The sequence below is a fragment of the Gymnoscopelus microlampas genome, assembly GCF_963454915.1.
Source record: "Gymnoscopelus microlampas genome assembly, chromosome: 7".
Classification (NCBI taxonomy): Eukaryota; Metazoa; Chordata; class Actinopteri; order Myctophiformes; family Myctophidae; genus Gymnoscopelus; species Gymnoscopelus microlampas.
Genome location: NC_139944.1, coordinates 58,340,440 through 58,364,818, shown reverse-complemented (window position 1 = coordinate 58,364,818; position 24,379 = coordinate 58,340,440). Strand labels below are relative to the sequence as shown.

The 24,379-nt window shown below is 41.1% G+C and overlaps 1 protein-coding gene across 4 annotated transcripts in view; it reads left to right on the top strand.

Moving 5' to 3' along the window:
- LOC311048895 (deoxyribonuclease gamma-like) overlaps positions 1-23,955 on the top strand; it is a 26,573-nt gene extending 2,618 nt beyond the window's left edge. Inside the window, exons 2-11 of one of the 4 annotated variants that reach the window (XM_084062235.1) lie at positions 4,520-4,605; positions 5,755-5,843; positions 7,352-7,438; positions 8,373-8,485; positions 9,118-9,230; positions 18,993-19,150; positions 19,385-19,481; positions 21,025-21,091; positions 22,215-22,403; positions 22,462-23,955. In XM_084062235.1, the coding sequence (XP_083918361.1) occupies positions 4,525-4,605; positions 5,755-5,843; positions 7,352-7,438; positions 8,373-8,485; positions 9,118-9,230; positions 18,993-19,150; positions 19,385-19,481; positions 21,025-21,091; positions 22,215-22,375 (966 nt within the window). In that variant the 5' untranslated portion in view covers positions 4,520-4,524 and the 3' untranslated portion in view covers positions 22,376-22,403; positions 22,462-23,955. Of the gene's footprint in view, positions 1-4,519; positions 4,606-5,754; positions 5,844-7,351; positions 7,439-8,372; positions 8,486-9,117; positions 9,231-18,992; positions 19,151-19,384; positions 19,482-21,024; positions 21,092-21,481; positions 21,525-22,214 lie in introns of all 4 variants that reach the window. The other 3 variants (XM_084062237.1, XM_084062236.1, XM_084062234.1) reach the window with 3 other exon arrangements.
- Positions 23,956-24,379: the final 424 nt, after the last annotated feature.

Sequence of the window (24,379 nt, the reverse complement as noted above, 5' to 3'; positions counted from 1 at the left end):
TATACATATAAGAGACAGACACATATACACACTACTATACATATAAGAGACAGACACATATACTGTACACACTACTATACATATAAGAGACATACAGATATACACACTACTATACATATAAGAGACAGACACATATACACACTACTATACATATAAGAGACAGACACATATACACACACTACTATACATATAAGAGACAGACACATATACACACTACTATACAGAATGTCATACAATCAGTTTACAGGTTACTGGTATGAAGAGTGAAAAATATGTACAAAAGAAGAAAGAGAGAGAGAGAGGGGGGGGGGGGGTAGGGGGTAGCTTAGGTTAGGACATGGGTAGGTTAGGACTTAGACAGGGGCCATTTTTGAATTGCAGCCTCCTGAAGGTGTATCTTTAGGGCATTTTTGAAAGTGAGTAGGGTTTTACACTCCTTTACTCCTTTTGGTAGGGCATTCCACATTTTTGATGAATAGCATGAGAACGAGTTCATTCCCTTTGTTGTGCCAAATCTGGGTTGAACATGGTTTGTGGAGCTTCCTCTGGTGTTATGATCATGGACTTGATTAACATTTTGGAAGTATTTTGACAAATACAGGGGGATCCCAATGTTGTGGTGTATCTTGAAGACCAGGCCCATAGCAAGTTGCTGTACTCTGTCCTCAACCCTAAGCCATCCAATCTTAGCAAAATGAGCATGGGTTAGATGGGTTTTGTGATTGAGGCCAAGAAGTAGCCTTGCAAGTTTGTTTTGGGATGTTTGGAGCCTTGTTTTTAAGGCCTTGGAGGTGGAGGAGTGAGCAGGCCGCTTCTTATCACCTGACAGGGAGGAGTTTCCCCGGTAGGACGTAGCTTCTTATCTGTGAGTGTACCTACCTCAATAATGATCGATTGATTTAATTCACCTCGAATGAACACATTAAATTAAGCCCTTCACAGTCATTATTTAATTTCAAGCTTTCCCCCACAACACGCCCATATCCCCCCTCCCAACACAACAGTGGTCCCCAGGTTGATCCTCATTCAGGGTGGTGGTCCCTGGTTGATCGTCATTCAGGGTGGTGGTCCCTGGTTCATAATCAGTCAGGGTGGTGGTCCCTGGTTCATAATCAGTCAGGGTGGTGGTCCCTGGTTCATAATCAGTCAGGGTGAGCAGGTTTAGATGAACAGTATGTTAATGAGCAGGTGTAGATGAACAGTATGTTAATGAGCAGGTGTAGATGAACAGTATGTTAATGAGCAGGTGTAGATGAACAGTATGTTAATGAGCAGGTGTAGAAGGAAGTGATTTCAGCTTAGATCGGCTGTTAGCTCGTGTTAACCCCCCCCCCTCCTCTTCCTTTTAATGTCTCAATAAATGATAACATCAGCGCTGCGAGCGTTTGGCAAATAATGATTTTTTTTGGGTCACACACACACGCACACACACGCGTACACACACGCACACGCACACACACAGGTAGGCTATGTGTGAGCCTGCTGCAGCTTGTAAATGTCAGGGTTATTATTATTATTATTACCTCACTGACATGACAGGTAGTTAGATGTGAAATGATACACTGTGTGTGTGTGTGTGTGTGTGTGTGTGTGTGTGTGTGTGTGTGTGTGTGTGTGTGTGTGTGTGTGTGTGTGTGTGTGTGTGTGTGTGTGTGTGTGTGTGTGTGTCTGTGTCTGTGTCTGTGTGTGTGTGTGTGTGTGTTGCTGGAGAATAGCGTTTGATCTAAAGCCCTCGACACGTTGCAACACACACACACACACACACACACACACACACACACACACACACACACACACACACACACACACACACACACACACACACACACACACACACACACACACACAATGTCCCTCTAAGGTATGCAGGGCCCCTCGCCTACAACAGAAGACCCTAGGGTTCCGAAATTAAGGGTGTGACCGTGAATCTACTGTAAGTTATATAAGTAACGTGTGTGTGTGTGTGTGTGTGTGTGTGTGTGTGTGTGTGTGTGTGTGTGTGTGTGTGTGTGTGTGTGTGTGTGTGTGTGTGTGTGTGTGTGTGTGTGTGTGTGTGTGTGTGTGTGTAACATCTGTCAGGGGGCCCCTCTGGCTGTGGTTGTAAAGGTGGGCAGACACATTCCGATCTATCTATCTATCTCTCTATCTATCTATCTATCTATCTATCACTATATCTATCTATCTATCTATCTATCTATCTATCTATCTATCTATCTATCTATCTATCTATCTATCTATCTATCTATCACTATATCTATCTATCTATCTATCACTATGTTTTCTATCTATAGAGAAACCTCTTATTTAATTTTGGAACCACAATATCTTTTTGGTTCCAAATGTCACGCAAATCGGTACAGTATCTCTATAGTCATGTGATCAAGACGGATTTGTTTGATTTTTCATATTCCATCCTGATTGGCTAAGGTTGACATCTAAGGAGTGCAGGGGTGGCCCGTATTGAATAAAATACCGCAAATCATTAACGCAGTTCTTTCAGACACGATGAAGGTAGCTTCATTGTCTCCGCCAGGCCGATAGGCATGGCGAGAGAGTATGTTTTACCCTCCGTCCGTCCTTCTGTCTGTGACCAGCTAATCTCCGCCACCGTTGCCCCGATCGCTGTGACACTGCACACACACACTCCCTGGATGCCACAGCAGAACCTCTGCCCCACATTTTTCAGATCAGCCAGTCATAGCGCCACCATGAGGCCAACTTTTGCAAAACACAGTTTTTAATGTTACTCCTACAGATTTTCTCCAAATAACACACAAATCGGTACACAGTATCTCTATAGCCATGTGATCAACACGGATCTGTCCGATTTTCCATATTACATCCTGATTGGCTAAGATTGGCTTCCAAAGTTAGCAGGATTGGTTTATTTTGAACAAAATGCCTCAAATCATGAACGCAACATGCACTTTCCGTGCAATTTTCCACGTACATTCCCACTTGGCCCAGGAAGAATTGTCACTTGAAAACTTTCAAATCAGCCTCATGGTGGCGCTATAACAGGCCGATTCACGTTTTTAGCTATAACTGCACCGATCTGCGTGCAACTTTGCATGCACACTCCTTAGAGGCCAAGGAAAAGCCTTTGCCGTGCATTTTTCACATATGCCTTTTAGAGCGCCACCAGGAGGCTGAGATTTGAAAAACAAATTTTTTGCTCTTACTCCTTCAGATTCTGTTCAAAAATCATGCAAATCGGTACACAGTCTCTCTATAGTCATGTGATCAAGATGGATGTGTCCGATACTTCATATTCTATCCTACTTGGCTAACATTGGCTTCTAAAGTGTGCAGGATAGGTCCGTTTTTAACAAAATTCCTCGAATCATGAACGCAGTGTGCGATTTCTGTGAAATTTTGCACGCACATTCCCACTAGGCCGAGGAAGAAATGCCACCCTTTTCACATTGGCCTGTTATAGCGCCACCAGCTGGTCTAATTTAGCAAACCACATTTTTGGAACAAATGCCTCAACTCATGAATGCAGTGTCCGATTGCCGTGCAAGCCCTAAGAAGAAATGGCACCCTTTTCACATTGGCCTATTATAGCGCCACCAGGAGGCCACAATAACCTACCTGACCTGGCGGAGACTTGTGCTCCGAGGAGCACTTTTTCTAGTTCATTCTGTTCTTCATTCATTCTGTTCTTCATTCATTCTGCTCTTCATTCCTTCTGTTCTTCATTCATTCTGCTCTTCATTCATTCTGCTCTTCATTCATTCTGTTCTTCATTCCTTCTGTTCTTCATTCCTTCTGTTCTTCATTCATTCTGTTCTTCATTCCTTCTGTTCTTCATTCATTCTGCTCTTCATTCATTCTGCTCTTCATTCATTCTGTTCTTCATTCCTTCTGTTCTTCATTCCTTCTGCTCTTCATTCATTCTGTTCTTCATTCATTCTGTTCTTCATTCATTCTGTTCTTCATTCATTCTGCTCTTCATTCATTCTGGTCTTCATTCATTCTGTTCTTCATTCCTTCTGTTCTTCATTCCTTCTGTTCTTCATTCCTTCTGTTCTTCATTCCTTCTGTTCTTCATTCATTCTGTTCTTCATTCCTTCTGTTCTTCATTCATTCTGCTCTTCATTCATTCTGGTCTTCATTCATTCTGCTCTTCATTCATTCTGCTCTTCATTCATTCTGCTCTTCATTCATTCTGCTCTTCATTCATTCTGCTCTTCATTCATTCTGCTCTTCATTCATTCTGTTCTTCATTCATTCTGTTCTTCATTCATTCTGCTCTTCATTCATTCTGTTCTTCATTCATTCTGTTCTTCATTCATTCTGCTCTTCATTCATTCTGTTCTTCATTCATTCTGTTCTTCATTCATTCTGCTCTTCATTCATTCTGTTCTTCATTCATTCTGCTCTTCATTCATTCTGTTCTTCATTCATTCTGTTCTTCATTCATTCTGCTCTTCATTCATTCTGTTCTTCATTCATTCTGTTCTTCATTCATTCTGTTCTTCATTCATTCTGTTCTTCATTCATTCTGTTCTTTCAGACACCATGAAGGTAGCTTCATTCAACATCCAGAAGTTTGGATTACACAAGGTTTCTGACCCAGATGTTCTGAGTGTTCTGGTTAAGGTAAGCCACACCCCCATCCATCCATCCATCCATCCATCCATCCATCCATCATATAATCTATTCCAGTAACTTTTTCCTGTCAAGGACCCCCAAAATGATGTTAAAAAAATCTAAACTATTCAAAACATTTCAAACAATTTTTCAAAAATGTTTTAAAAAATAGCAAAATGTACAAGCTTGTGTATCTGATGTACGAGCTTGTAGATCTGCTACTTTTTTGCCGGACCCAGGGGGTCTGGCTTATTTGCCAGACCCAGGGGGTCTGGCTTACATGAGGCTCTGTACCTGTTTTCTCCATACATGGGCATGTCCCCTTTGCCCTTAGGTCCCAGCCATAAAAGTCTGTCCCCCTTTCGTCCATACATGGGCATAGACACAGGCTGACACGTCATGTGAAGTCTGGGTCTGGCAGAACCAGGTCTCCTGGTCTTGTTGAATCGACAACTTCTAAAGGATAAAATGGTTAAAATGATTGTGATGCTGTATTCATTACTTTTGCTGGTACTGGGACTCCACTCTGTCCTCCAATCAGATTATATGTAAAGTTATAATGTATCCACTCTGTCCTCCAATCAGATTAGATGTAAAGTTATAATGTATCCACTCTGTCCTCCAATCAGATTATATGTAAAGTTATAATGTATCCACTCTGTCCTCCAATCAGATTATATGTAAAGTTATAATGTATCCACTCTGTCATCCAATCAGATTATATGTAAAGTTATAATGTATCCACTCTGTCCTCCAATCAGATTATATGTAAAGTTATAATGTATCCACTCTGTCATCCAATCAGATTATATGTAAAAGTTATAATGTATCCACTCTGTCCTCCAATCAGATTAGATGTAAAGTTATAATGTATCCACTCTGTCATCCAATCAGATTATATGTAAAGTTATAATGTATCCACTCTGTCATCCAATCAGATTAGATGTAAAGTTATAATGTATCCACTCTGTCATCCAATCAGATTATATGTAAAGTTATAATGTATCCACTCTGTCATCCAATCAGATTATATGTAAAGTTATAATGTATCCACTCTGTCATCCAATCAGATTAGATGTAAAGTTATAATGTATCCACTCTGTCATCCAATCAGATTAGATGTAAAGTTATAATGTATCCACTCTGTCCTCCAATCAGATTATAAGTCGTTATGACATCATAGTAATCCTGGAGGTGGTGGACATCAGCGGAGAATCCATCAAAACCCTCCTGGATGCTCTTAACAGGTCTGTCTGTCTGTCTGTCTGTCTGTCTGTCTGTCTGTCTGTCTGTCTGTCTGTGTCTGTGGCACATCACACTACAACACAGTTATTTGTCAGTCATATCTCTATGGAGAATAACATTGTGGTCCAAACATAAACACATCCCAGTGCTATTGTCAGGGACGCAATCTGGGAACCCATCGTCAAATAAAAATGAAAAACAGCGCCCCCAGCGTTTTTCACTTTATCATTTGAGGGGGGGGGGGGGGGGTAATTAACTAGACCTATGCGCTGACTGGGTTTGGTCCATTCCCTCAGCCTTCCACTTCCGGTGGTGCACCTACAGTATGTTTTCATTCCGACTAGAAAACATTTCTTCACCACGGAACACTATGGGCCGCGTAGTGGCAACCAAAAGATATGACTCTTTAATGCTGAGTCTGAGGCACACAATCTGATTTATCTCTGTAACTATTTACTTAGGAATTATGTTCAATATGAGCGGGTGGCTTAAAAGAGACATTTTGGCTGTTTTTGTTAGTCCGAGAGAGAGAGAGAGAGAGAGAGAGGACCACGGATCCATTCGGTTCCATCTGCGCAGAGTTAAATTTAGATTGCGATGTAACGTTACCGTGCGGAGACAGACGCCGGGAGATCATTCTCACAGACAGACAACCACACCAGTTACCAACGGATATAACTCAACTGACACGGTATTTATAAACATTACAGAGACATTTGAATGACGTCTTGACGTGCGCTGTGCACTCTTTGTGTCAGTCCGGGCCGCGGACCATATGTTTCGCCTCGCAGACATAGAAAGTCCGTGGAGACTGGAACGGCTTTGATTGGTTAAAGCGCGGCTTGCTTCCGGATCTAAGGCCCGCCCACTTGTAGGCCACTTGTAGGCCAGTGTGCAAACGTTCTGAACGACCGTCCTGACAGGTTCAGATTGCGAGGCTCTGAATCTGTTCTTGAGAGATTATCAGGGAGGTGGCTCTGTATCGTTTATATTATGTATATAGATATATCTATATAGATATTATATATATATAGATTATATATATTATATACTGTATATAGATATTGTCAGGGAGGCTCTCTATCGTTTATATTATGTATATAGATATATCTATATAGATATTATATATATATATAGATTATATATATTATATACTGTATATAGATATTGTCAGGGAGGCTCTCTATCGTTTATATTATGTATATAGATATATCTATATAGATATTATATATATATATAGATTATATATATTATATACTGTATATAGATATTGTCAGGGAGGCTCTGTATCGTTTATGATATAGTCAGTCACTCATTATTTCATACAGTCTGTTTCTGGCGAACATTTCATTCATTCGGTGGAGGTAACTAACGTCAGTGTTTTCTCACGATTATTGCTCTATTGCTATCCGGGCTGAATTTTAATCATTTTAATATATTCATCTGTCTGTCTGTCTGTCTGTCTGTCTGTCTGTCTGTCTGTCTGTCTGTCTGTCTGTCTGTCTGTCAGAGCCAATGGGAAGCATCACTACACTCTGAAGATCTCCTCTCGTCTGGGAAGGACTCGATACAAGGAGCAGTTCATGTTCCTGTACAGGTAAATATGATGTAGTGTGTGTGTGTGTGTGTGTGTGTGTGTGTGTGTGTGTGTGTGTGTGTGTGTGTGTGTGTGTGTGTGTGTGTGTGTGTGTGTGTGTGTGAGTCTCTCTCTCTCTCTCTCTCTCTCTCTCTCTCTCTCTCTCTCTCTCTCTCTCTCTCTCTCTCTCTCTCTCTCTCTCTCTCTCTCTCTCTCTCTCTCTCTATATAATATATCTATCTATCTATCTATCTATCTATCTATCTATCTATCTATCTATCTATCTATCTATCTATCTATCTATCTATATATATATATATATATATATATATATATATATATGTATATATACTGTACATACAGGTAAATATGATGTAATATATACTGTACAGGTCAGGGAGGTGCAGAAGACAGGGAGCAGGCTTTTTGTGGAATATAATGACAGTAAAATGAAGAATCCTATTGCTATGCTGTAACGTTCTAATATAATGTGGCTAGGTGTTGTTATATTAATAATATATAATATAATATAATGTAATATTATAATATAATGTGGCTAGGTGTTGTTATATTAATAATATATAATATAATATAATGTAATATTATAATATAATGTGGCTAGGTGTTATTATATTAATAATATATAATATAATATAATGTAATATTATAATATAATGTGGCTAGGTGTTATTATATTAATAATATAATATTATAGTAAGAGACTTAAGAGAGGCAGTATGTGCTGATGATATCATCTAATCATATCCACGCTGCATACAGGATCATCATATTTATGAGATTTAGTTCAATATTATTATTGATACTAAATATTTAATATTTTGTTGCATCACTAATAAAATAGAGCAAATGTACGTGCGTGTGTGCATGTGTGCGTGCATGTGTGCGTGCGTGTGTGCGTGTGTGCGTGTGTGTGTGTGTGTGTGTGTGTGTGTAGGGATGACCTGGTGGACCTGGTTGGCTCCTATCAGTTTGATGACGAAAAAACATCCAAAGAAGACGTGTTCGCCAGAGACCCATACATCCTCAGATTCACATGTCTCAATACTGGTGTGTGTGTGTGTGTGTGTGTGTGTGTGTGTGTGTGTGTGTGTGTGTGTGTGTGTGTGTGTGTGTGTGTGTGTGTGTGTGTGTGTGTGTGTGTGTGTGTGTGTGTGTGTGTGTGTACAGTATGCATGCTTCCAAATGCCATCGCAACCTAGTCAGAGGTATCAAGTACATTAAACAGCATGTGAATGCTTAAAGTACCAAAAGTAAAAGTACTAAAATGTTTGAAAATAGCAGATCTACAAGCTCGCAACGCGTCGCGATGCGACACGTTGTGAGCTTGTAGATCTGCTATTTTCAAATAGCAGAAGTAACTAGTAACTAAAGTTTTCAAATAATTGTAGTGGAGTAAAAGTACAATATTTGCCTCTGAGATGTAGTGGAAGTAAAAGTATAGACAATTGGAAAAACTCCAGTAAAGTAAAAATGCCTAAACATTGTTCTTAAGTACAGTACTTGAGTACATGTACTTACTTACTTTACACCACTGTCTGTCTGTCTGTCTGTCTGTCTGTCTGTCTGTCTGTCTGTCTGTCTGTCTGTCTGTCTGTCTGTCTGTCTGTCTGTCTGTCTGTCTGTCTGTCTATCTGTCTGTCTGTCTGTCTGTCTGTCTGTCTGTCTGTCTGTCTGTCCAGTCCTGAAGGACCTGGTCCTGATCCCGGTCCACACTAAACCTGAGGACTCAGAGAAGGAGTTGGACGAGCTTTACGACGTCTTCCTGGACATCAAGAAGAAATGGAAGACAGACGTAAGGAACCTTACATGTCAATACAGAGGTTCTGCTCTGTGATCCTTTAGAACACTGCTTCTCAAAATGATTTCAACATTTCAGGGGGTCCCCAGCTAATAATATATACAATCAGTGGCGTAACGGAGGGGTAGCAAGCGACGCAACGCGGGGGGCCCCGCCATTTATGGTCGCTTGCGGGTGTCCGCCACGGGGGGGCCCGTGGAGGACACCCGCGAGCGACCATAAATCTCCCACAAATGCCGACCAGGCGATCAAATTGTGGATTTGCGGGAGAACGGTTCCTATTCACTTCTCATTGCTCAGATTGGGTCTAGAGCCCGCCTACTGTCTGGGTTTACACACATGAGGCTCACACAGACCGGATCTGCAACCTTCTTCGTTCTCATTCGTCGCTAAACTGTCAATCTGACAGAATGAATTCATGTCATTCGCTGTGGGAGGAGTGGGCGTCTAAAAGTGACCAACCACTGGTCTTGGATGCAGAGAGAGACGGAGAGAAAAACAATACACACAGTACTCAAGGAGTTACCCGTGTCTAAAATGATAACTTTTGCCCGTTGCACTGTATGTAACAGTGACTTCTCTCATCTCACTGTATGTAACAGTGTCTTCTCTCATCTCACTGTATGTAACAGTGTCTTCTCTCATCTCACTGTATGTAACAGTGTCTTCTCTCATCTCACTGCATGTAACAGTGTCTTCTCTCATCTCACTGTATGTAACAGTGTCTTCTGTCATATCACTGTATGTAACAGTGTCTTCTCTCATCTCACTGTATGTAACAGTGTCTTCTCTCATCTCACTGTATGTAACAGTGTCTTCTCTCATCTCACTGCATGTAACAGTGTCTTCTCTCATCTCACTGCATGTAACAGTGTCTTCTCTCATCTCACTGTATGTAACAGTGTCTTCTCTCATCTCACTGTATGTAACAGTAACTTGTAACTTTGCAGTGAAAGCCATCTTTCAACCTCCTGATAGCTATACTCAGGGCGCCGCGAGTAGACCCCAGATTACCGGATGAGAAACCAGTGCCAGTTGACTTTGTTCACAGAAGCGTCCTTCAGTCAGTCTGGTGAAAAAAGGATGGTCATCCAGGTTTTTATTCCAAGTAGGCAGTTTACAATGGACTGTGGAGGGAGCACGTGGCTGGTGTGGTGCTGAGAGATACAGCTATGCTGTTGACACCACAGCATGGGGTGTCCGTGCTGTGGGCTCTGTTGACAGATTGGAGAGGTTCATAGAGCTCGTGGCTGGAGATCTTGCTGCTCGCAAGCTCTCAAATTGCAAGGCATCGTCAAACCTGGCCTCCAAATCTAAGAAACACAGGTCATCAACATCATCATTAACATCCTTTGATCTCTCAATTCCTCCAAAGAAGATGATACGACCTCCCACCATGCAACAGCACATCCCCTCTCTCACACATGGGCCTTTCCCTTTGGGCTCAACCCTCTCCCAGGAGGAGGTCTTTGCATTGAATTTCCACAGATCATTGAAAAACAGTAACCGGTTTTCGTGGTTCTTGCCACCAAATATGTACAGCTCTCCTTTGTAGGCAAAGGCTGAATGTCCATCACGTCCTGGGGGAACTTGTCCAAGTACAGGAATGCTCTTCCAGTCTTTGGTCTCTGTGTCAAACACTGTGATGTCGCTGTACCAGTCGTCGCCGCCCTCGCCCCTCGAGGAGCCCCCGAATACAAACATCTTTGTCCCGATCATGGTGGCAGAGTTGCTTAATGAAACAGGTGGTTGGTCGCCTTTGGCTTTAATGAAAGTACATGTCATTGAGTCGGTTTCCACCTTGTAGATCGTAATATGTGCAATGGAGGAATAGTCTTCTTGCCACTCATTCCAAATTCCATAGATATACATGACCTTATCCAGGACACAGGCAGAATGGCAACACATCACCTTTAGATCATCCCCACGAGTCTGAAGCTTTAACCATTTGTGAGTGTCGACGTTAAATCCCCACAGCTCGTTGCATCCCACATTTCCAGGGTATTTATACCCCCCCCACAGGTAGATGATGTTTTCTATGAGCACAGCCGTGTGTTTGAGGCGCTTAGTGGGAACCTCAGGCTGTTCACTGTTAATAGTCCCTGAGGGCAATGTCTTCCAGCAGAAAGAGTCTTTATCAGTGTGTAAGATGTCCACATCAATCGGACCCGAGGGCAGAGCTCCATACCGCTGTGTCCCTCCAAAGGAGTAGACCGTGTTCCCCACCACCACGGCTGCATGGCAGAACGTCCTCGATGCTCCTTTTACAGAATTCATCTGGCCAAACATTTCACTCAGCAGCACCTCTTTGGATCAAAGTGATTTTTAATTGAATCTTGCTCTGTAAAAGATCTTTAGGGGTTCGTTCTTGACAGTTACGGGGGAAACGCACATGCAATTCAGTAAAGTATCAGCCTTGTTTCTGTTGCAACCAGAACAATTGGAAGGAATTGATGGACTACCACTTTATATTCTATAATATGACATCACGTGAAGCTTGGCCAATCGGGGAAGCTGATGCCCTAATATGGCGTGAAGGTTCTAACACTCCGAAACTGACATACAGAGATCTCCATATATGGGCATAAAAGGGGCACAGACAGACAGACAGACAGACAGACAGAGGGGTACAACTGGTACTCTGAGAAGTATGACGGGTACAACAGGTATTACATAACTGGGGGGGCATATGTTCCCACCCGGTATCGGCCTAGTTTATCATTATCTATGTAGGAGCCATTTTGATGGTTGTATATGATATGATTTGTTAGGTTGGCATTATTACTTTTCGACACTGGGTGGCGGGCTCTAGTTTGACAGCACTGGGTGGTAAGGGGTCACAGGTGCACTGATTAGGTAGATCATAGGACAGAGGAGGACACAGGTTGGTGAGGAGCAAACCGTTTTTACCAGCAGAAAGGAAGCAGACAGACAGAACCACCAAACCAGAGATTCACCACAGAAATAACGATGGACTTCAATCTTTGTGGAGAAGCAAGGGAAAGTCATTCCTCATTGGTGGTTTTGCCATTACCTGAGGAGGAAATTGAAAGGCAAAATGCATGGTTTCAACCAAAAATGTACATTCTGGAAGGTTTTCTACAGGATGCACATCTGTGAATCTCAGAGGTGAAACAGCAAATACATGTCACTATTCAGAATGAACCACAAATACATATATCACTGTTGAAAAGGAACCTCAAACACAGGTCACTGCTGAAGGTGAAATGTTGAGTGTCGTACATTCTGATGATATTGGACCCCATGACTCGGGCATCTTTTATTTCCGCCCAACAGGCTACTGCCATGTTAGGTCTAATCAGCAGCGCAACCAGTCACAAGTCAAGCACATTATTTATACACAGTGTTTACCTCCTGTAACAAGAGGAGGGGTTAGGTGGTTTAAGCCCAGCCCCCAATCCCTGTTTGGCCCATCCCCACAACACCCTGTTGAAACACATTTGCATGTATTCTCTATATGACAAATACAAGTTCTCAATCATACAAAGTATTTCAAAATATAACCTGTTTGATAATTCTTGTTCAGCATCTCTCAAGCTTTAGAATGAATCCACACACATTATACTTTCATGTTTGCAAACAGCAGTTTAGAAATACAATGCGTTCAACAAAAGCCAGCAGTTACTTTAAGACTGAACCCTTCCCTTAACTGATGTTTCTCTTTGTTAACAACACAGGTCATAGTTATCAAACTTTAATCATTTTTTTATTTATTTTTAATCATTTTTATCCCTCGATTTTGTTACCCTTTTTTGGGGCGGTGTAGCCGCCCCCTATAAGTGAGTTTTGGACACCGACCAATCCTGCACCGTGATTGGCCAATAGTCTACAACGCATTGTATACCCCCTAACCCTTCCATTGTTAATGCAAATCGATACTTTTGCAAAGTCAGCCAATCACATTACAGCTAGTGTCATCACCACTAACTGTAATGTGATTGGCTGACTTTGCAAATTCAGGACTGTGATTGGCTAGCGAAACACATGACATGTGCAGCCCTATGAATAGCAGTATGGACTTTAAAAATCACACCCAGTGTGAAGTGGGCGGTGTGTGGTCATCACAACATGACTCACTTTAAAAAAAAGGATAAATGACTTTTTTTAAAGTCCATACTGCTATTCATAGGGCTGCACATGTGTCATGTGTTTCGCTAGCCAATCACAGTCCTGAATTTGCAAAGTCAGCCAATCACATTACAGTTAGTGGTGATAACACTAGCTGTAATGTGATTGGCTGATATGAAAAAAGTATCGATTTGCATTAACAATGGAAGGGTTAGGGGGTACACAAATTTTTTGGTCGGTGTCCAAAACTCACTTATAGGGGGCGGCTACACCGCCCCAAAAAAAGTTAATTATCCTTTTTTTAAAGTGAGTCATGTTGTGATGACCACACACCGCCAACTTCACACTGGGTGTGATTTTTGGGGCGGTGTAGCCGCCCCCTACAAGTGAGTTTTGGACACCGACCAAAAGATTTGTATACCCCCTAACCCTTCCATTGTTAATGCAAATCGATACTTTTGCAAAGTCAGCCAATCACATTACAGCTAGTGTCATCACCACTAACTGTAATGTGATTGGCTGACTTTGCAAATTCAGGACTGTGATTGGCTAGCGAAACACATGACACATGTGCAGCCCTATGAATAGCAGTATGAAAAAAAAGTCATTGATCCTTTTTTTAAAGTGAGTCATGTTGTGATGACCACACACCGCCCACTTCACACTGGGTGTGATTTCTTTTCACCCGGTGCCAATTTGCTAAGTGATCATGGGCACTACACTCCCCCCACCAGCCTAGGGAGGCTAGGGCCGAGCTCATGCCTCCTTCAATGCATGAGAGCCAACTGACCTTCTTGTCACCTGACAGGGGGGAGTTTCCCTGTTTGGACGTAGCGCGTGGAAGGAACACGTTATTCCAACCAGTTCCCTTCCCCTCCATCAGGCGCCCCGGCTGACCAGGGGGAGGCAGTATAGTGACAAGGATTACTACATGTTTTTGTGTACAGGGTATTAACTACCCTAGGAGACACGGGGAGAACTCCACACAGAGTAGGCCCTTTCGCCAACCCCACCAAGGGTATGGGCGCTGATGACGCGGAGGAGAAGACACGCCCCCAGCGCCCACAGCGTCCCCGGCGGGAATCGAACCCAGGACCTTCTAAACATAACACTAAACATTAGGTTTAGAACATCACAACATCACATATATATATATATATATATATATATATATTGAAAAAAAAGAACGAAAAAGAACTGAACTAGTTCATGTTTTGAACCATTAACTTTAGTTCAACATTTTGAATTACTTCTCATTGCTCAGATCCGGTCTAGAGCCCGCCTACTGTCTGGGTTTGCACACACACAAAAAAAAAAGCACAGCGCAACTGCTGCTGCTGTTGCCAATTTATTATCTATATCAATTTTGATGAGATAAATCAAAGCTAAAAACGTGTGGCGAATGCATTCAAATAGCCTAGTGAAATAGAAAGATCTACAAGCTCACGAGGGGTGTGAGCTTGCCTTGTAGATCTGCTCATGGCTTTAATAGCTACACTAATGATGCCCAAATAACTAATACTCCAGGCTGAAAGAGTTTAAAGTGACTGTATGCGTATAAATAAAGATCTGTTAAAGTGCTTGTAGATTTTCTAGTTTTTAAGATAACTGATTCAGTGTATATTGATCAAATAAGAGATGGAGTGCTACTTGGGAGAGATAGATAAAGATCTATTTATGTGCTTTTACTTTAGATTTATATTGGTCAAGTAGAGATGGTAAAATTGGAAGAAAATATGATGATATGAGACATTGGAAGAAAACATGATGACATGAACCAGAGAACGTAGCTCCCAAACACTCAGTAAACAGTAAGGAACAAAACAAAAATGTACTTTATTGTTGAGTGGCTGCATCATTAAAAAGAATGTCAACATGTTTCTACTGAACAGCTGGTCTTCATCAGGACCAGCTGTGTGGCTTTCTGTGTGCCTGGGCCCCACGTTCTCTTGTTCTTTATGTTCTTTATGTTTTTTATGTTCTTTATGTTTCTGCTCCACAATAAAGGTCTGTGTGCCTGGGCCCTACGTTCTCTTGTTCTTTATGTTCTAGAACATGATACTAATCTTTTGTGTAGTAGAATCTGGGTTGAACATGATTCGTGGAGCTGCCTCTGGTGTTATGATCGTGGACTTCATTAACGTTTTGGAAGTATTTTGACAAATACAGGGGGATCCCAATGTTGTGGTGTATCTTGAAGACCAGGCCCATAGCAAGTTGCTGTACTCTGTCCTCAACCCTAAGCCATCCAATCCTAGCAAAATGAGCATGGGTTAGATGGATTTTGTGATTGAGGCCAAGAAGTAGCCTTACAAGTTTGTTTTGGGATGTTTGGAGCCTTGTTTTTAAGGCCTTGGTGGTGTTGTGATATATGAGGAGCATGCATAATCGTAATGACCTTGTATGAGGGCCCCTGCAAGAATCTTCAAAGTATTCTTACTGACTAGACAGCCAAACCTATACAAAAAACGTGTTCTTTGGTTGACCTTTTTGATCACTCTTTCGGCCATTTTGTCACCGTAGAGGTTTGCCTCCGAAATGGAACCCAGGTAGGTAATTTCCTCCTTTCTTTTTTTTTTTTTTTTCTTTCCTCCTTTATTGTGATAACATCATCACCCACTTTGATCGTGAAACTCTCAGCCTTGCTAAGGTTAGGACTGGACCCAAAGAGGATGGATTCAGTTTTACCCAGGTGTAATGATAGTTTGTTGTCGGAGAGCCAGATACGGATCGAGTCGAGTTCAGAGCTGAGAGTTTTCTCAACCTGCAGCCTGTCCCTGTCCGAGACCAGCAGAGCCGAGTCATCTGCGAACAGGAACAGTTTGCAGTCGCAAGCTGAAGACATATCGTTCACATATATCAGGAATAGTAAAGATCCTAGTATACTTCCTTGCATGACCATGCCGCAAAATTTGCCATTGTCAACCTCTTGTTTCGTTCAAATAGAGAAGGCATGTGTCAGTGGAGTGTTTTTTTTCTGAAACCAGATTGGAATTTGTAAATTAGATTTTTCTCTGCAAGATACTTATCGACCTGTTCATAGATTATTTTTTCCATGACTTTCGAGATGGAGCTAAGAATAGAAATAGGACGATAGTTGCCAGGGTCTAATTGGTTTCCTTTTTTGTACAGAGGGGTCACCCTTGCTTTTTTGAAGTCATGTTTGATGGAGACGTTTATTATGTGAGTAATGATTGGAGCAATGGAGGCGGCTGAGTCTTTTAGAAATTTGGTGGGGATATTGTCGAGACCTGTGGCTCTGTTGTTGTAAAACATGATGGTTCTGTGGTTCTGTGTTGTAGAACATGATACGGTTCTATGTTGTAGAACATGATAAGGTTCTGTGGTTCTGTGTTGTAGAACATGATAAGGTTCTATGGCTCTGTGTTGTAGAACATGATAAGGTTCTATGGTTCTGTGTTGTAGAACATGATAAGGTTCTATGGTTCTGTGTTGTAGAACATGATAAGGTTCTATGGTTCTGTGTTGTAGAACATGATAAGGTTCTATGGTTCTGTGTTGTAGAACATGATAAGGTTCTATGGTTCTGTGTTGTAGAACATGATAAGGTTCTATGGTTCTATGTTGTAGAACATGATAAGGTTCTATGGTTCTGTGTTGTAGAACATGATAAGGTTCTATGGTTCTGTGTTGTAGAACATGATAAGGTTCTGTGGTTCTGTGTTGTAGAACATGATAAGGTTCTATGGTTCTGTGTTGTAGAACATGATAAGGTTCTATGGTTCTGTGTTGTAGAACATGATAAGGTTTTATGGTTCTATGTTGTAGAACATAAGGTTCTATGGTTCTATGTTGTAGAACATGATAAGGTTCTGTGGTTCTGTGTTGTAGAACATGATAAGGTTCTGTGGTTCTGTGTTGTAGAACATGATAAGGTTCTATGGTTCTGTGTTGTAGAACATGATAAGGTTCTGTGGTTCTGTGTTGTAGAACATGATAAGGTTCTGTGGTTCTGTGTTGTAGAACATGATAAGGTTCTGTGGTTCTGTGTTGTAGAACATGATAAGGTTCTATGGTTCTATGTTGTAGAACATGATAAGGTTCTATGGTTCTGTGTTGTAGAACATGATAAGGTTCTGTGGTTCTGTGTTGTAGAACATGATAAGGTTCTGTGGTTCTGTGTTGTAGAACATGATAAGGTTCTGTGGTTCTGTGTTGTAGAACATGATAAGGTTCTATGGTTCTGTGTTGTAGAACATGATAAGGTTCTGTGGTTCTGTGTTGTAGAATATGATAAGGTTCTGTGGTTCTGTGTTGTAGAACATGATAAGGTTCTGTGGTTCTGTGTTGTAGAACATGATAAGGTTCTATGGTTCTATGTTGTAGAACATGATAAGGTTCTATGGTTCTGTGTTGTAGAACATGATAAGGTTCTATGGTTCTGTGTTGTAGAACATGATAAGGTTCTGTGGTTCTGTGTTGTAGAACATGATAAGGTTCTGTGGTTCTGTGTTGTAGAACATGATAAGGTTCTGTGGTTCTGTGTTGTAGAACATGATAAGGTTCTATGGTTCTGTGTTGTAGAACATGATAAGGTTCTATGGTTCTGTGTTGTAGAACATGATAAGGTTCTGTGGTTCTGTGTTGTAGAACATGATAAGGTTCTATGGTTCTGTGTTGTAGAACATGATAAGGTTCTATGGTTCTATGTTGTAGAACATGATAAGGTTCTATGGTTCTGTGTTGTAGAACATGATAAGGTTCTATGGCTCTATGTTGTAGAACATGATAAGGTTCTATGGTTCTGTGTTGTAGAACATGATAAGGTTCTATGGTTCTGTGTTGTAGAACATGATAAGGTTCTGTGGTTCTGTGTTGTAGAACATGATAAGGTTCTATGGTTCTATGTTGTAGAACATGATAAGGTTCTATGGTTCTGTGTTGTAGAACATGATAAGGTTCTGTGGTTCTGTGTTGTAGAACATGATAAGGTTCTGTGGTTCTGTGTTGTAGAACATGATAAGGTTCTATGGTTCTATGTTGTAGAACATGATAAGGTTCTATGGTTCTATGTTGTAGAACATGATAAGGTTCTATGGTTCTATGTTGTAGAACATGATAAGGTTCTATGGTTCTGTGTTGTAGAACATGATAAGGTTCTATGGTTCTGTGTTGTAGAACATGATAAGGTTCTATGGTTCTGTGTTGTAGAACATGATAAGGTTCTATGGTTCTATGTTGTAGAACATGATAAGGCTCTATGGTTCTGTGTTGTAGAACATGATAAGGTTCTATGGTTCTATGTTGTAGAACATGATAAGGTTCTATGGTTCTGTGTTGTAGAACATGATAAGGTTCTATGGTTCTGTGTTGTAGAACATGATAAGGTTCTGTGGTTCTGTGTTGTAGAACATGATAAGGTTCTATGGTTCTATGTTGTAGAACATGATAAGGTTCTATGGTTCTATGTTGTAGAACATGATAAGGTTCTATGGTTCTATGTTGTAGAACATGATAAGGTTCTATGGTTCTATGTTGTAGAACATGATAAGGTTCTATGGTTCTGTGTTGTAGAACATGATAAGGTTCTATGGTTCTGTGTTGTAGAACATGATAAGGTTCTATGGTTCTGTGTTGTAGAACATGATAAGGTTCTATGGTTCTGTGTTGTAGAACATGATAAGGTTCTATGGCTCTGTGTTGTAGAACGTGATGATCCTGGGGGACTTCAACGCTGACGGTTCCTACGTCTCTAAGAAAGACATGAAGGACATCCGTATCCGCAGCGATAAGAACTTCCACTGGCTGATTGCAGACGATGTGGACACGACCGCCAGCACCAAGAACGACCACACTTATGACAGGTAACGCACGCGCACACACACACACACACACACACGCATAATACAATTTGTATTGCTATACTTGTGAGGAGATCAACATTTTAGGACACGATTTTATGAATTACATGTAATGCATTTTTCTTTTAAGTGGGCATTTTAACCGTAAGCCTAAAGCCGAAATATAGATCAGATCTCTCTAGGAGAGTAATGTGACATGTTTATATTATATTCTATATATATATACATATTATACAGGATAGTGGTCTATGGAGATGACATGCTGGAAGCCATGGTACCAAACTCTGCCAAACCCTTCAACTTCCAGCAAGCCTACAGACTGACCCAGGAGCAGGTATGTAACATCATGTATGTGTGTATCATTACATCATGTAACATGTGTGTAACATGATGTGTATCATTACATCATGTATGTAACATGATGTATTGATGTAACATATGATTTTTTTAGGACACACATAGTATGCCTTTAAAACAACACAATAATATGTGTCCGTCCGTCCGTCCGTCCGTCCGTCCGTCCCTAATCTCCGGCACCGTTGGCTGGATCTGCACACACACTCCCTGGATGCCAGAGCAGAACCTCTGCCTCAAAATCTTCAGATCGGCCTGTTATAGCGCCACCAGGAGGCCGATTTTTGCAAAACATTTTTTTTATATCACTCCTACAGAGTCCAAACATCACGCAAATCGGTACACAGTATCTTTTATAGTCATGTGATCAAGACAGAACTGTTGGAGGAGTGGTCCGTTTTGAACAAAATGCCTCAAATAATGGACCCAGCTATGAAACTTTGCACGCACTTTCCCAGTGACTAGGCCAAGGAAGAATGCCACCTTTTTTTTACATTGTCCTGTTATAGCGCCACCAGCAGGCTGATTTTTGCACATCCTGATTGACCTTTTTCGGTTGATCGATTGATACTTTTGACGTTGAGTGCCAGAGATCTCACCGTTTGTAACGCTACGCTGTTTACAGCTGTAGACTCCACGACCAGCACCCCATTGTAAACAATATATGCGTGCAGGATGGTGGATGGTCCTGGCTAACGCCTGGAACAATAACATCTTTTAATACTTTCCTGTGTTTTTAATAGTTTTTAATACTTTCCTGTGTTTTTAATAGTTTTTAATACTTTCATGTGTTTTTAATAGTTTTTAATACTTTCCTGTGTTTTTAATAGTTTTTAATACTTTCATGTGTTTTTAATAGTTTTTAATACTTTCCTGTGTTTTTAATAGTTTTTAATACTTTCATGTGTTCAATATTTATAAACCCTCACACAGACATAAAGGGTGTTAAATAGCACTGATTTATAAACCCTCACACAGACATAAAGGGTGTTAAATAGCACTGATTTATAAACCCACACACAGACATAAAGGGTGTTAAATAGCACTGATTTATAAACCCACACACAGACATAAAGGGTGTTAAATAGCACTGATTTATAAACCCACACACAGACATAAAGGGTGTTAAATAGCACTGATTTATAAACCCACACACAGACATAAAGGGTGTTAAATAGCACTGATTTATAAACCCACACACAGACATAAAGGGTGTTAAATAGCACTGATTTATAAACCCACACACAGACATAAAGGGTTGATATACAACAAGGAACGTGCTCCATAGAGCTCACACCATCCTGGTTTAAAATGTGTTTTAAATGTGTTATAATATATAATATATATATATATATATAATGTGTATCATGTATTAATCACATATATAGTATGTATTAATATATATATATATATATATATATATATATATATATATATATATATATATATATATATATATATATATAATGTGTATCATGTATTAATCACATGTATGTTTAATAAATGAATGAATCATCCATCAGGCCCTGAAGGTGAGTGATCATTACCCAGTGGAGGTGGAGCTGAGATCCAGAGAAGAAGAAGATGACGGTAATGAACATTATCATCGTTATCAATAAAATAAACAAAAAACTAATCCCACCCAGTGTGAAGTAAGCGGTGCATTTGATTGGTTCATTTCATTAAAGGAATAATTCACCCAAAAATGACTTATTTTCCATCAATCACTCACCCAAGCCCCCAGAACCCAGTGGTTGCATTGAAGTGCATTGGACCTGCTGGCCATTCGTAGGTACTGCAGCTGGGGCCACTGTACATGAACAAGGAAAACGGTTTCGACCATTGGGCTCGACTCACGAGCTTGCGCATGCTGCGCACGGTTCAGTGATTGATAGAAAATAATACATGTTTTTGGTGAACTATTCCTTTAAGCTACTATGAGCTATGAAGTGTTGAATCCCTGTCCATTCATTTCAATAGGCTGCTCCACAGCGCCCCCCAGGTGTTGAAGTAAGCAGTGCAGGTATAGCAGTGGGGCCAAATGTTGGTTGCTGCTATGGTGTGCGGTGATGTGTGCGTGTGTCTGTCTGTCTGTCTGTCTGTCTGTCTGTCTGTCTGTCTGTCTGTGTGTGTGTGTGTGTGTGTGTGTGTGTGTGTGTGTGTGTGTGTGTGTGTGTGTGTGTGTGTGTGTGTGTGTATGCATAGGCTGCGGGTGAGTTTGACAATTGGGAAGGCTGGGGTTCCTGATTTTACTGATTTATTATTAAAAAAAAATACTAAATAATGCTGCATATATTATATATCATTTGCACAATTCCCAGAATTTCCCAGCATAACATTTGGGAAGGCTTAGCCTACCCTAGCCTTCATTACCCGCCGCGTGTGTGTGTGTGTGTGTGTGTGTGTGTGTGTGTGTGTGTGTGTGTGTGTGTGTGTGTGTGTGTGTGTGTGTGTGTGTGTGTGTGTGTGTGTGTGTGTGTGTGCGCGCGCGCGCGTCTGTGCTTGCAAGCATCTTTATCGTGTGTGTGTGCGGATCTGTGTTCAAGCTTTGCCCACCTGTGTGTGCATGCATTTATAAATGGTGTGTGTGTGTGTGTGTGTGTGTATGTGTGTGTGTGTGTGTGTGTGTGTGTGTGTGTGTGTGTGTGTGTGTGTGTGTGTGTGTGTGTGTGTGTGTGTGTGTGTGTGTGTGTGTGTGTGTGTGTGTGTCCAGGTGTGGAGGGTTCTGACGCGGTGGTCTCGGTGGGCCGCTCTGTGCTGGTCCCAGAAGAACTGGTGAAGCTGAAGAGAGGAAACCTTCTGCTGGAGAGAGAGAAGCTCAACCTGGAGATCCAGATGTTGAGGATGAAGGTCGCCAAGCTGGGTGTCAAGTAGATGTAGAACCCTGAAGCCTATTGACCCTGATAACTACCCTAACTAACCCTATTGACCCTAATAACTACCCTAACCCCCCTAACTATAATAACTACCCTAACTAACCCTAATAACCTATAACCTAACCCTAACCAACCTTAATAACTTAGACCCTCCAGAAAAATGCGTTTATGCGATCGCAGAATTTACCGCATAATCAGCAAAATGGCGCATAATTATGCGGGGGTAACGTTTTTTCAAAAAGGCCGCATCGCATAATATGCGCATCGCATCGCATAATGTGCACATCGCATCGCATAATATGCGCATCGCATCGCATAATGTGCACATCGCATCGCATAATATGCGCATCGCATCGCATAATGTGCACATCGCATCGCATAATATGCGCATCGCATCGCATAATGTGCACATCGCATCGCATAATATGCGATTCGCATCGCATATTTCGCAACTTTTAACATATTTCGCATTTTCCGCAACTTTTCGCATATCGCATATTGCCGCATATTTCACAACATTCCGCATATTTCGCAACTTCCCGCAATTTCACCGCATAAAATTGCAAAAACCCCCGCATATTTAGTCGCATAATCAAGAGTTTTAGCCCCACATAATCAAGGATTTTTGCCCGCGTTTTTCTGGAGGGTCTAATAACTACCCTAACTAACCCTAATAACCTATAACCTAACCCTATATAGCCTAGTAACCCCCCCCCCCCTTCCGGAAATCTCATTTGATACTGAAATCAAATGGAAATGAGATTTCCGGAGGGGGGGTTTACCACATGGAGGGGGGGTTTACCAGGCTAAACCCTATATAACCCTCAGACTCCTCCACACCCACTCGCCTCATGTTTCCAGCTTGTAGATCTGTTACTTTTGATGCTTTTGTGTGACGCTGTAGTTTGATCAAGAAGGAATTAAATTACGAAAAAACACAAAAAGTTAGAATATGGAGATTAGAGTTTTCTGCCCGACAACTAATTATAGATTAGAACTCTTTAAAGCTTGAAAAGCCCCTGAATGTGTGTGGATTGAAACAAAAACAATGTTATACTCTATTACTACTTCTAGTACCTATACTTATTATACTCTCTTACTACTTCTAGTACCTACTACTTCTTTTGAAATGTATAAAGTTGTTCAACCTTTTTTTAAATGGTGTGTCAGGAAAATAAGTGGACTTCAGTTACAGTAAGAAAACTCTCAGGAATTAAAATATACCAGCGATAAGGAAGTAAATATACCAGAGCTAAGGAAGTAAATATACCAGAGCTAAGGAAGTAAATATACTAGAGCTAAGGAAGTAAATATACTAGAGCTAAGGAAGTAAATATACCAGAGCTAAGGAAGTAAATATACCAGAGCTAAGGAAGTAAATATACCAGAGCTAAGGAAGTAAATATACTAGAGCTAAGGAAGTATGGAAGCAAAAGAAGAAAAAAGTACCAAAGCTAAAAATGTATTTTCATGTCCAAATGTATTTGAATTGTATCTACTTATTGTATCGACTGCATTCCTTAAAAACTGACTGAAACTTTGTTCTGTAGTGATAAATAAATAAAGTTGTTGTTGTTGTTGCTCCTGCAGTTCATCATTACCTCCACACAAAAAGTGGATAATAGGGCCCTCTGGTGGGTGATCTACCAAGTCTATGTCATTTATTTAGTAATGGTAAATGGTGCATTTTTTATATAGCGCTTTTATCCAAAGCGCTTTACATTGATTGTGCCATTCACCCATTCACACACACATTCATTCACACATTCACACACACACACACACACACACACACACACACACACACACACACACACACACACACACACACACACACACACACACACACACACACATTCACACACACATTCATACACAGATGGAGGAGGAAACCATGCAAGGCACCAACCTGCTCATCGGGAGCAATTAGGGGTTCAGAGTCTTGCTCAAGGACACTTCTACACTAACTCTGGGGGAACCCCCCAGCCCGGGATCGAACTGG